Below are 11,422 nucleotides of genomic sequence, written 5' to 3'. Positions count from 1 at the left end.
GCAAGAACTACCTTTTAGATGTTCCACGAAAAGCTGGTCAAAGTATCTTTATTTAGTCTCGAGAAGTTAAGAGTGCAAAAGGGAAAACAATAATCTACACTACAAGTGCAAAGGCATTGAAAATCAAAATACTTTCAATCTATGGTTTATTCTAATTACATCACTGGGGAATCATAAAAGCGTGTTTCTCCGATAAATAATCCATTCAGCACAAACGCTTTTTCTTGGAACAAGTTGAGCCAATGTTATTTATCGTTATAAACTGAAACACGCTAATTGATGCGAGCCTTAAAACTGGAGATGAATGCGCTGTAGTAGAATTTTTCATTCATTTGAATATTTAGGCTGCCTGCACACTTCGTTTCGGTATGGCATCCATGTCGACAATAACCTTGGGATTTGGCTTCGGCATTGCTAGTGCAGCATCCAGAGTCCCCTGTCTCAGTAAGGCGCTTACTATGGCCGTCCTGTTTCTCTCCGAAGTCACATTGTCCAACTCCAGCTCCAAAATCTGGTAGCGCGATTTACTGAAATAATCAAACTACCAAAAAATGATTTGACCATTTAGGTAGTCCAAAATCAGACACAGAAGCGAAACGGAGCTTCGCATCTTGCGATGCAGAAACGAATGACTATGATTACCACCATAAGAAAAGACAAATCAAAAATTGACAAAAAAACTTCAAAAGCTATTTATTTGTCAAAAAATTATAAAGTGTAAAAAAGAACGAAAAATTACCTGCGCCATTAGAATCTTTACAAAGAACTTTCAAAAAGTTAACAAGAAACCGAACCTTTGTGCGCGATCTAAGCATGCAAAAAATAGCAGACACAAAAGTCTAAAATAAACGAAAACTTTCAGTTTAGACAAAAAACAGGTCCCCACTGGAATCGAACTTCTGAGATTTGACATCAAACATGAGGGTTACCACTGCACCAAAATCACAGAACACTATTTGAATTTATAAAAAAAAACTTATAAAAATTACTAATAAACATGAAAAAAATTAAACAAATAACAAAAACAATAGGCAACACTTCTTTTACTTGCCCAAAACTGGAATACACTGAAAGATTTCTTAATTTGAGTAAAATATGCCAAAAGTTGAGACAAATTTGGTACTGCGGCAACAAAGGCAACAAAATTAGTAGACAAACAGAAGTCCAGAGATTTTTTGACGCGCGGACGATTTTCGGCTCAAACTAAAACAAGTCCTGGCAGGATTCGAACCAATGAGCTTAATCTTTACAGGCAGGTGCGCTAGCTCTTCGACACAATCGAATTAACGTCTCATTTTTGATTTCGAATGAGCTAAAGGTAAATGATTCAAAAACTTCTGTTAAACTAGTTGCTAGCCCGAAAAAAAGTCTATATTCCGGTTTGATAACGCTTGCTAATCGCAAGCGTAAAAAATTTCATATCGGAAATTAAATGGATTATGACCGCTGATAGGTGACAATCTAGGACTTCCTTCGAGTGCACGCAGATTGCCAAAAATTTCTTAGGTTGACAAATAGATGACAAAATTGAATTTCTGAGCGCTCCAATAACACCCTATAGACCATCTTGCAGAAATTTGCCGAGCTGCAGGCGAACTCTAAAGAACAACCAGGCTAAAAAAGCTGTTTTTGGGCACTTTTTGAAAGGTTCTGACCAAAAAACAAACTTGCAAGGGGCGGGGGAAGATTCGCTACCAGGTACTAGATTCGTTACTACTTCAGTACATAACTCGCATATGCTTAATCGAATTGTTTTTTAAAGGAGTGGCAAGTCGCAAGTAGGTACCGTGGGGATGTAGCTAAAGAGATCCAAAAAGTTGTTTCTTGGCTCGCGCTTCTTTACAAAAGGGTTCTCAAGCTTATCACCACGTGTTTCGTAACCCCCTCTCATATAACCCCGAAATCAGATAACCCCACTACAATTTAACCCCTTTTTAAAACCATTTGTTAGAATCAAAGCGAAAGTTACTTGAAAGGGATTCGGAACCATATCGTCGGTAAACATCAAAGCTTTAATTGCGAAAAATTTTTCGAACCAAAATGAAATAACATGCAAGCTGCTAAATGCGTTTTAGATTTGAACAGAAATGACCTTGAAAAAGAATCCGACCGACATGATTCAAATTGGTGCGTATACAAAACGTGTCTGTACAAAACAGTCTCATACAAAACAGTCCAATACAAAACAGTCCGAAAAAACATAGCAAATTACAAAAAAACAGTCCCATACAAAACAGTCCCAAAAATAGTCCAAAAAACAGTCCCATTGATCGAAGTGATAATTGTTCTAGAAGCTGATAAGTAAATTTATCTCATATTAAACTCATTTTGATTCCAACTAATCCTGATAACAATAGGTAGTATAGTAGAGAAATTAGAACAACCTAGATAACAGCCGCGGCCACTCAAAAAAAGCAACAATATTCGAAACATTAAAGTTAACGCAATTTAAGAAAATGGACTCTTTTTTAATCCAAGCAAAAAGAGACAGGTTGTTCAATCTGTTTCATTTGCAAACACTTGACAACACTCGAAATTCACTGATAGAAACGAAATTCACTGTCTATCGATGGAAATCATACTTATAAACAAAAATTCTGAGTTACTGATTTTTGAAGGGTATGTTTATACTTAACACAGAACACTGGCAGACAACTCCCTTTCCTGGCGCTGCGGACAAAGTAGTTGCAAGGGCCGTGTGCGTACAAAGGACAACTCCGTTGAGATCGTTAAAGATCACTGCCACTTCCCCGATCCAGCTGACATCGAAAAACGTAAGTTCAGAAAAACACTTAAAGATCGAGCAGCAGTATCCGATGTAACACCGCGACAGACTATTTTCGCAGCCCAACGTGATGTGAACCGAGAAACAGCTGTTCATTTACCTAGTTATTCTGCTAATCAGTAAGCTGTAAATAGAGTTCGACGCGAAAAAAGACCAAAGAAGGCAGAGCCAACATCGCTGACTGGCTTTGAACTACCACTGGCTCTACAGAAAACCCACGTTAGAGAGCAGTTCCTTCTTCACGATTCTTGTCCCCAAGATGAAAATCGGCTTATTGTGTTCGCCACGTTACCTGGATTAGACTTACTATCTTTATCGGATGATTGGTTCTGTGATGGAACATTTTCGACTGCTCCCAATGTTTTCTATCAGATTTATACTATACACGCTTCTGTTGAAGGATGCCTTATTCCTATTGTTTACGCTCTGCTACCCGACAAAAAGGAATCAACTTATTGTCGGCTTCTCAGTATTCTAAAAGTTGATTCCCCAAAACGCATCACAATTGATTTTGAAGTAGCTGTGCGAAACTCAATAATAGCTACCCATCAGAGCGCTCAAATTCAGTTTTGTTTTTTCCATATGAGTCAAAGTGTCTGGCGACATGTTCAGTCGTCAGGCAATACTCACAATTACAACAGTGACCTTAATTTTCGCAACTTATTCGAATGCTTCTCGCAACAGCATTTCTGCCCGTAGAGGACGTCCCCACAGCTTTCGAGCTTCTGCAAGGTATGGCATCTGAAGAAAGTCAACCGATTTTCAATTATTTCGAGGACACATATACGACAGAAGCCCAGATTTGATATGGAGCAATGGAGTTGCCATGAAAGAGTAAAAAACGACCTTCCCCGCACCAACAACGCTGTAGAAGGTTGGAACAGCAATTTCGTGAAACTGGTCAATAGTAAGCATCCATCATTCCCAAAACTGATCGAGAAGTTCCAGGACGAGCAAAAAAATGCGGAAATACTGTTGGAAAAAATGTGCGCAGGACAAAAAGTAGCCAGACTCAAAAAAGCTAAATACCAAAAACTCGACAAAAACTTGATCACAATGATTAAGTCATATCAACACAACGATATCAATGGGTTTTTGAAAGGATGTAGTTATAATACTGAATTAAAATCAGATTTTTTTTTGTTTTTAGTTTTCACATTTATTCCATATTGCCAAGCAATAAAATTTTTCCAAGTTAATTATTTCCTTGATTTTTCAAAATTGAGCTAGAGTCGATTTGAAACCGGCAAAATAATGAACACATACAAGGTGTTGATTTTTCTTTTCCCTCCGCCCAACCCTCTAAGGTTGAACCCTTTGTTGTACCCTAGATATACCCGTTATCATATTTACCCTAAATTCAACTTTTTTCGGAAAATTGGAAAAAATTTTGTGCCGCCGGAGGTTCGATCCTTTGATCTCTGGAGTTTGAGACTAACGCTTTAACCACTATACCATGAGTCCTTTGATTTTCATCCGAATTACTGTTCCAACTTTGGCTCTTTGATCTTTAATTGCCCCTGTTTGAGTTTTCAAAGCGTAGATCAATTCTGTCGGCGCCAAAAGATCAAGGTCAAGAAATTCAACTGGTTTTGGACTGTTTTGTATGGAACTGTTTTTAGAACCTTTTTTTGATGTTTCGGACTCTTTTGTATGGGACTGTTTTGTATATGCACCATACAAAACAGTCCCATACAAAAGAGTCCGAAACATCAAAAAAAAGTTCTAAAAACAGTCCTATACAAAACAGTCCAAAACCATTTGAATTTCTTGACCTTGATCTTTTGGCGCCGACAGAATTAATCTACGCTTTGAAAACTCAAACATGGGCGTAATTAAAGATCAAAGAGCCAAAGTTGGAACAATAATTCGGATGAAAATCAAAGGACTCATGGTATAGTGGTTAAAGCGTTAGTCTCCAACTTTAGAGATCAAAGGATCGAACCTCCGGCGGCAGAAGCCCAGATTTGATATGGAGCAATGGAGTTGCCATGAAATAGTAAAAAACGACCTTCCCCGCACCAACAACGCTGTAGAAGGTTGGAACAGCAATTTCGTGAAACTGGTCAATAGTAAGCATCCATCATTCCCAAAACTGATCGAGAAGTTCCAGGACGAGCAAAAAAATGCGGAAATACTGTTGGAAAAAAGGTGCGCAGGACAAAAAGTAGCCAGACTCAAAAAAGCTAAATACCAAAAACTCGACAAAAACTTGATCACTATGATTAAGTCATTTCAACACAACGATATCAATGGGTTTTTGAAAGGATGTAGTTATAATACTGAATTAAAATCAGATTTTTTTGTTTTTAGTTTTCACATTTATTCCATATTGCCAAGCAATAAATTTTTTTCCAAGTTAATTATTTCCTTGATTTTTCAAAATTGAGCTAGAGTCGATTTGAAACCGGCAAAATAATGAATACATACAAGGTGTTGATTTTTCTTTTCCCTCCGCCCAACCCTCTAAGGTTGAACCCTTTGTTGTACCCTAGATATACCCGTTATCATATTTACCCGAAATTCAACTTTTTTCGGAAAATTGGAAAAAATTTTGTGTCGCCGGAGGTTCGATCCTTTGATCTCTAGAGTTTGAGACTAACGCTTTAACCACTATACCATGAGTCCTTTGATTTTCATCCGAATTACTGTTCCAACTTTGGCTCTTTGATCTTTAATTGCCCCGGTTTGAGTTTTCAAAGCGTAGATCAATTCTGTCGGCGCCAAAAAATCAAGGTCAAGAAATTCAACTGGTTTTGGACTGTTTTGTATGGAACTGTTTTTAGAACCTTTTTTTGATGTTTCGGACTCTTTTGTATGGGACTGTTTTGTATATGCACCATACAAAACAGTCCCATACAAAAGAGTCCGAAACATCAAAAAAAAGTTCTAAAAACAGTCCTATACAAAACAGTCCAAAACCATTTGAATTTCTTGACCTTGATCTTTTGGCGCCGACAGAATTAATCTACGCTTTGAAAACTCAAACATGGGCGTAATTAAAGATCAAAGAGCCAAAGTTGGAACAATAATTCGGATGAAAATCAAAGGACTCATGGTATAGTGGTTAAAGCGTTAGTCTCCAACTTTAGAGATCAAAGGATCGAACCTCCGGCGGCACATAAAATTTTCCAATTTTCCGAAAAAAGTGGAAATTCGGGTAAATATGATAACGGGTATATCTAGGGTACAACAAAGGGTTCAACCTTAGAAGGTTGGGCGGAGGGAAAATAAAAATCAACACTTTGTATGTATTCATTAATTTGCCGGTTTCAAATCGACTCAGCTCAATTTTGAAAAATCATGGGAAATAATTAAACTTGGAAAAAAATTTATTGCTTGGCAATGTAGAATAAATAGCAAATATTGGTAGGGCTAGTTGAGTGGCAATGTTGTCTGTAATGGGCTGAATGGCGATTGCAACTGCGACGGTTGGGGTGTTACTATCGCTTAGATCCTTGATGTTTTTCAAAACTAGTCGAGCATCAGGTTTGCCCGTGGAAATATCGTGATTATGTTGACCCCTCGGTTCAATAAAGTTTTCTCCATTCGTAATAGCTGTTGCGCGGCATTCATGGGTTCGGTACTTTGAGCAGCGTGAGTGAGGGATTTTAAAGAGAGTTTTAAACGCGTGAGTGAGGGATTATCTCTCTAACTAATCGAAATGCAATTATTTTTGAGATGCTAGAGGCATCAAGTGAATTAAGACTAGCTTTTCACGCCTGAATTAGTAAGCTTAATTGAAACAACTCCTGTACTTATAAAAAGGACTTAATTTGAAACAAATTATCGTCATTAAAAGGGGGTTAAATTGTTGTGGGGTTATCATGTTACGGGGTTATAATATAGGGGGTGTAAACAGAGGGGGTTAACTATCGTAGGGTTAAGGAGTGGGACACCTTACAAAAGGACTTTATATTGGCGGCAAACGTGCGTTCAGTAAAATTTTTCTGCCGGTCGGCCAAAAATGTCGTAAATATTCTGTTTTTTTGGATGTCGTAAAAAAGAACTAAACCCAGCATTAGTACCTGATGATTTTTTCGTAGTTCAGCACTGATCTTGCCCCGTCTTTGCTGAGGGAGGCACTCCTTGCCTTGGGATCCTTCCTGTTGTAGATGAAGAGCATGGGTGGGAACTGGTCCAGCTTCTCATAATACGGCAGCCACCCATTCGCTCCAAAATCATGCTTACCCTTCATCTCCGCACAATCTGAATCAAAAATGGAATAACAGAAAATGCTGCTTTCTTTTCGCTCCGATTTAATTTTTCAGGAATTTTCCGCAGTCGAAGTTCAGTGTAGCAGCTAGAGATCAAATTCAAATCTATTTTGAGGACTCTGAGCAAAAATCACAGTGTTCCATCCACAATTATCTTTTCAAAAATTTAAACTTGTTTTTTTTGGGATTTTAATTGTTGGTTAAATAAGCAAAAATCTGATTAAGATATTTTTCTAATATAAAGTAAGTTGATTATTTTTTTTATTTTTAATGAAGTGCAGAGAATATTTTACCAGTTCTGAAAATATCGAGGCTACAGTTACTGCGACTAACTTATGGGTCCCTTTCAAACGTGGATGAAACTGCCTAACCGAGGAAGACGGCGACGGCGTCCACGTGTTGCAACATGGCCATGATCTGTTTCTCGTCTCTGATCTCGTTGTCCGGTTCCACAATGTGCAGCTTCACACTCTTGTCCTCCCACTCGTAATCTTCCTCTTCAAACCGCTTGTACGCTATGTCCACCGAACTCCTAGCAACAACAATGCCATCATCACAAATAACCATTATCTATTACAGCCCTTACTACTACAAGGTATTGAACGTTGTTCTTCTACTAACTACTCCAAGGCATTGCACGTTGCTCTTACCCATGTAATAAGCAATACAAAACATTGCGACCCTAAAAGCCAAAAGTGTCATATCTCGTTAACTATTGAAAGGAATGACTTCAAATTTGGAGAAAACAACGTGGCTAGTGGAATACCATGGTATATATGTAGCATGAAAAACTTATCGTGTGAAAAACGTGTTCAACGACATGTCGAATTGGCTTTTAACATATTTATACACTTACAGATGAATTTAGCATAGAGGCGAAGCGAAGCTCAGTACTACTTGGGTTGCAAAAATATGCCAGAATAACAACAGAAAAATTTCTGAAAAAAAACTGACATATTTCATATTTTTCAAAAATCAAAAAACTACATGAGTAGGTACGATCTAGCCAATCTGAAACCCTTAGGAACCATGAATAAAACAATTGTGAAAAAGAGGAGAATCGCGACATGTTTTACGGCGTAGTAAACACTACTTCAAGTTTTTCGACATATTGCCATCAAAAAGAATCAAAACTTCATAAAAAAATTAATGAGAAGGCTGTATTTATTGTTTTTGTGTGATTAAAGAGGACGCAAAAAAAACAAAAAAAACAGAAAAATTTCTTGGAGCGCAAATAACTACTTGCACATAACCTTGAGTACTTTGGAAGGAATTTTATTTATACAAAAAGGCTTAAATCTTAAGTTAAGTCCATTCAATGGCAGCCGACAAAATCTAGACGGACAAACTAAAGTCAGGTAAAACAAGGATAGCCGGTTACTGAGCAAGTAGCACAGAATGTTCCGACAATAGTCTATAAAAAACTACAAGATAGAACATTTTTTCAAATTAGTTTTTCTGCGTGAGGTGATAAAAAAGTCCGATGTAGAACAATATTTTAGGCATATTTGACCTTCATAGTATTACAGGCAAATAAGGCACTTTTTTGAAAATTGCCTAAAAGAACAAAAAAAATTTTAAGCCAGAAAACTCCAAAACCTAATTTTATTTGCTTAAAATTAAGTTTTTAGGGCTTAATATATAAGTTTCTCCTAATTAAGCTGTTGTAAGCCTGCTCGCTGGCTTTATTAGCTCGAGCTAATACGAATAATCAAAAATTTCAAACAAGTTTTTCTCAACACTAGCAAAACTTTTCAAAATTTTTAAATGTCGTTCGAATCACGACTGAAAGGGCTTTAATACCCAGTCCAATAATTATTTGTGGTAGCTGGTTTTGCTGGAAAAAAAACTACAACACACCCGAAAATAAAGTTCTAAGGTCGGAACGAAAAATTAGGTCCCGGCCAGTTTACAAAAAAAAAACAGTTCCTGACCGGATTCGAACTACTTACATATATCTTCGCAGGCATGTGTTATACTTCTAAGCTACATATGAACTACAGCCTTGATTGTTAACCTGAAAAAAAACATTCTGATTTGATACCTCGACAATAAAAACCATTAGCAAAGCTGCTCCTGTATTGGGATAAACCACTGACTCTTTTGACTGTCCTTTAACCGGCCTCGAAAAGTTTTTCTCACAAAAGTTAAGAACAGCAAGAACAGCTGTAAATTTTTGACTGCCAATATCAAATATCATGTACTGAAATTTGAGTTGTACACGAAATTAGTATGACCAGCTAGCTTGTCGCAATTCGATATGGACATTTTTTAGTTCGGGATAATTTGGCACACATGAATAATTCGCGTTACGCTTTCAACATTATCGGTAGAATCTTCAAAGCGCGCATGAATTAGACTTAGATAATGGCCAAATTGGCTTTTTTCAAAACCCCGAACTTGCAGTGAAAATATCTTTTTACCTTTGAACTCAGGTAGTCAACATATTCTTTGGGGTGCGAAAAACATGGTCCGAAATAGTCTGAATACAACATACCCATAATTATTCTGTCACTACCTTCGAAAGTCGGAGCAGCAAGAAGTACCTAATCCAGACATAATTGCCTAAAAACTGGGGTTGCTTAGAATAATAGCGAGAGCTAACTCTGTAATTGATGTTCTCGATTCGGAATTACAAAATATCAATATTGGCCCAAACTGTAAACATCTCGAGCATACATAAGAAGAAGAAACAAGGAGTAACAAGCAAAGATCAAAATTTATCCTGATACATCTGAAAAACTTGTATGCTAGGGACACTGACTGTTACCACATGGAATAAAATCATTGGGAGACCAGACCATACCTGTCGTTCAAAGTGACACAAGTCCTCGCAATTCCATCACTGCCCTTCCTCTTCCTCTCCAACTCATTGAACTTCTCCCTCAGTCTCTCGTCGCCTGCCTCGTGGAACAACACCTGGCGGAACAGACTCTTCCCAGACCCCTTCATGCCCACCAGCATTACACGCACCTGGCGCGAGCTGCTGTCCAGGAGGAGACTCTCCAACGTCTCCAGGATCTTACCCAATCGACCATCACTTGACCTTCAAAATCAGTGAACCAATTACATCCCAGATAAAAATATATCCCAATAAAAGGAGATCATGAATGCAAAAACAACTGTATCCATTTTCCTGCGATTAACTTCAACTTTTAAATAGCATGGAAAAAATACAAAACGAGAAATAGTTGAAAGCAATTTCGAGACTTTAAAAAAAGATCAACTCAATTTAAAAAGAAAGCAGTCTGAAATGAATAGAATTAATAAATCAGATAATATGTTGAATTTTGATCGCAAAACGTTCTTGTCACTCAAATCTAACTGTACAAACACACTTACATTGCTGGATTTTGAACGAGGATTTTTAACAAGGACTGGTCAAAGCGGTTTGTTTCAAAGCAAAGTTGTAACAATTGGCAGTTTGGCTCAAATTAAACTGGTTTTCGTTTGAAACATTCTTTGACAGTGGCTAGATCGAGAGTAAAATGGGCTTGACAGCAGCCAGTGCAATTGGGAATGTTGGGAAATAAATGCTCAAGAGCTCGGTGGATTCCAATAAAGTTAGTTATTTTAAGCATTTACACCAGCCACGTTATGCTAACAAAATAGCCGCGCATTTTGACCTCCAGTAGTCCTCTTTTGCTATATGCACTCAGAGGTTAGATTGCAATTGCCTAGGCTACTTTAATTTTCCGGTGAATTTGAATTGAGCGTTGGCAGTTAGGTGCAACACTAGCTAAGTATTAGCAGAGTAAGTGGCTGCATTTCAGTCAGAAGGAACTTCAATTCTGACACCGAGTTATACTTAGCTGCCGCTACAGTGGCCCGTGAAGCTCCATTGAAACACCACTAAAACTGACAATGCGCGGCTGATAAAGCTTCCAACCAAACCAACACTCTCTATATCTAAGAAGAACCCAGCAACGAAATTAACACCATTTGCAATGAAGTCAGTTGCAAACAAAAAAAATAGACGTGGATCTATATCACTCTCTATATCTTAGCAGAATCCAGCAACGAAAGTAACACCATTTGCAATGAAGTCAGTTGCAAACAAAAAAAAATCGTTGGCAATATCCTTTGAGATCAACGAATTGGAACGGGGTTAATCAACCTAAAAGTACTCACTATGACGTCTGAAACCGATTTTTCACTCAGTTCAGAACGTAGCTAGAACGTAAATTAAGTGGCAAAAAATTTTAAGACCGTTTAAGTTGCTCAAGGTCACCGATATAAACCGGGCAGAAAATAACCAGCAAAAACAAACGAGAACTGAAAAATATCCACAATAACTTCAATAAAACCGAAAGAGCTGAACGAGCTTGGTAGGAAACAAGTAAGTTTTATATTAATTTCGATTGGCGAAAGTAAGTGGTTGTATATGCGCGATAAAAATGGAAAAAAAATACCAGTTTAG

At 37.6% G+C, this 11,422-nt stretch overlaps 1 protein-coding gene across 1 annotated transcript; it reads right to left on the bottom strand.

Annotated features, from left to right (window-relative positions):
- Nucleotides 1-34: 34 nt before the first annotated feature.
- Nucleotides 35-10,634, bottom strand: LOC134841313 (uncharacterized). Its single transcript, XM_063857212.1, has 5 exons — nucleotides 10,345-10,634; nucleotides 9,809-10,048; nucleotides 7,374-7,534; nucleotides 6,814-6,994; nucleotides 35-527 (listed from the first exon to the last, which is right to left on the bottom strand). Coding segments are annotated over exons 1-5 (771 nt in total). The 5' UTR covers nucleotides 10,347-10,634; the 3' UTR covers nucleotides 35-340.
- Nucleotides 10,635-11,422: the final 788 nt, after the last annotated feature.

The sequence above is a fragment of the Symsagittifera roscoffensis genome, chromosome 3 (genome assembly GCF_963678635.1).
Source record: "Symsagittifera roscoffensis chromosome 3, txSymRosc1.1, whole genome shotgun sequence".
NCBI classification, from domain to species: domain Eukaryota; kingdom Metazoa; phylum Xenacoelomorpha; order Acoela; family Convolutidae; genus Symsagittifera; species Symsagittifera roscoffensis.
Note: the sequence above shows the minus strand (reverse complement) of the source record. Positions and strands in the feature narration are given on the sequence as shown.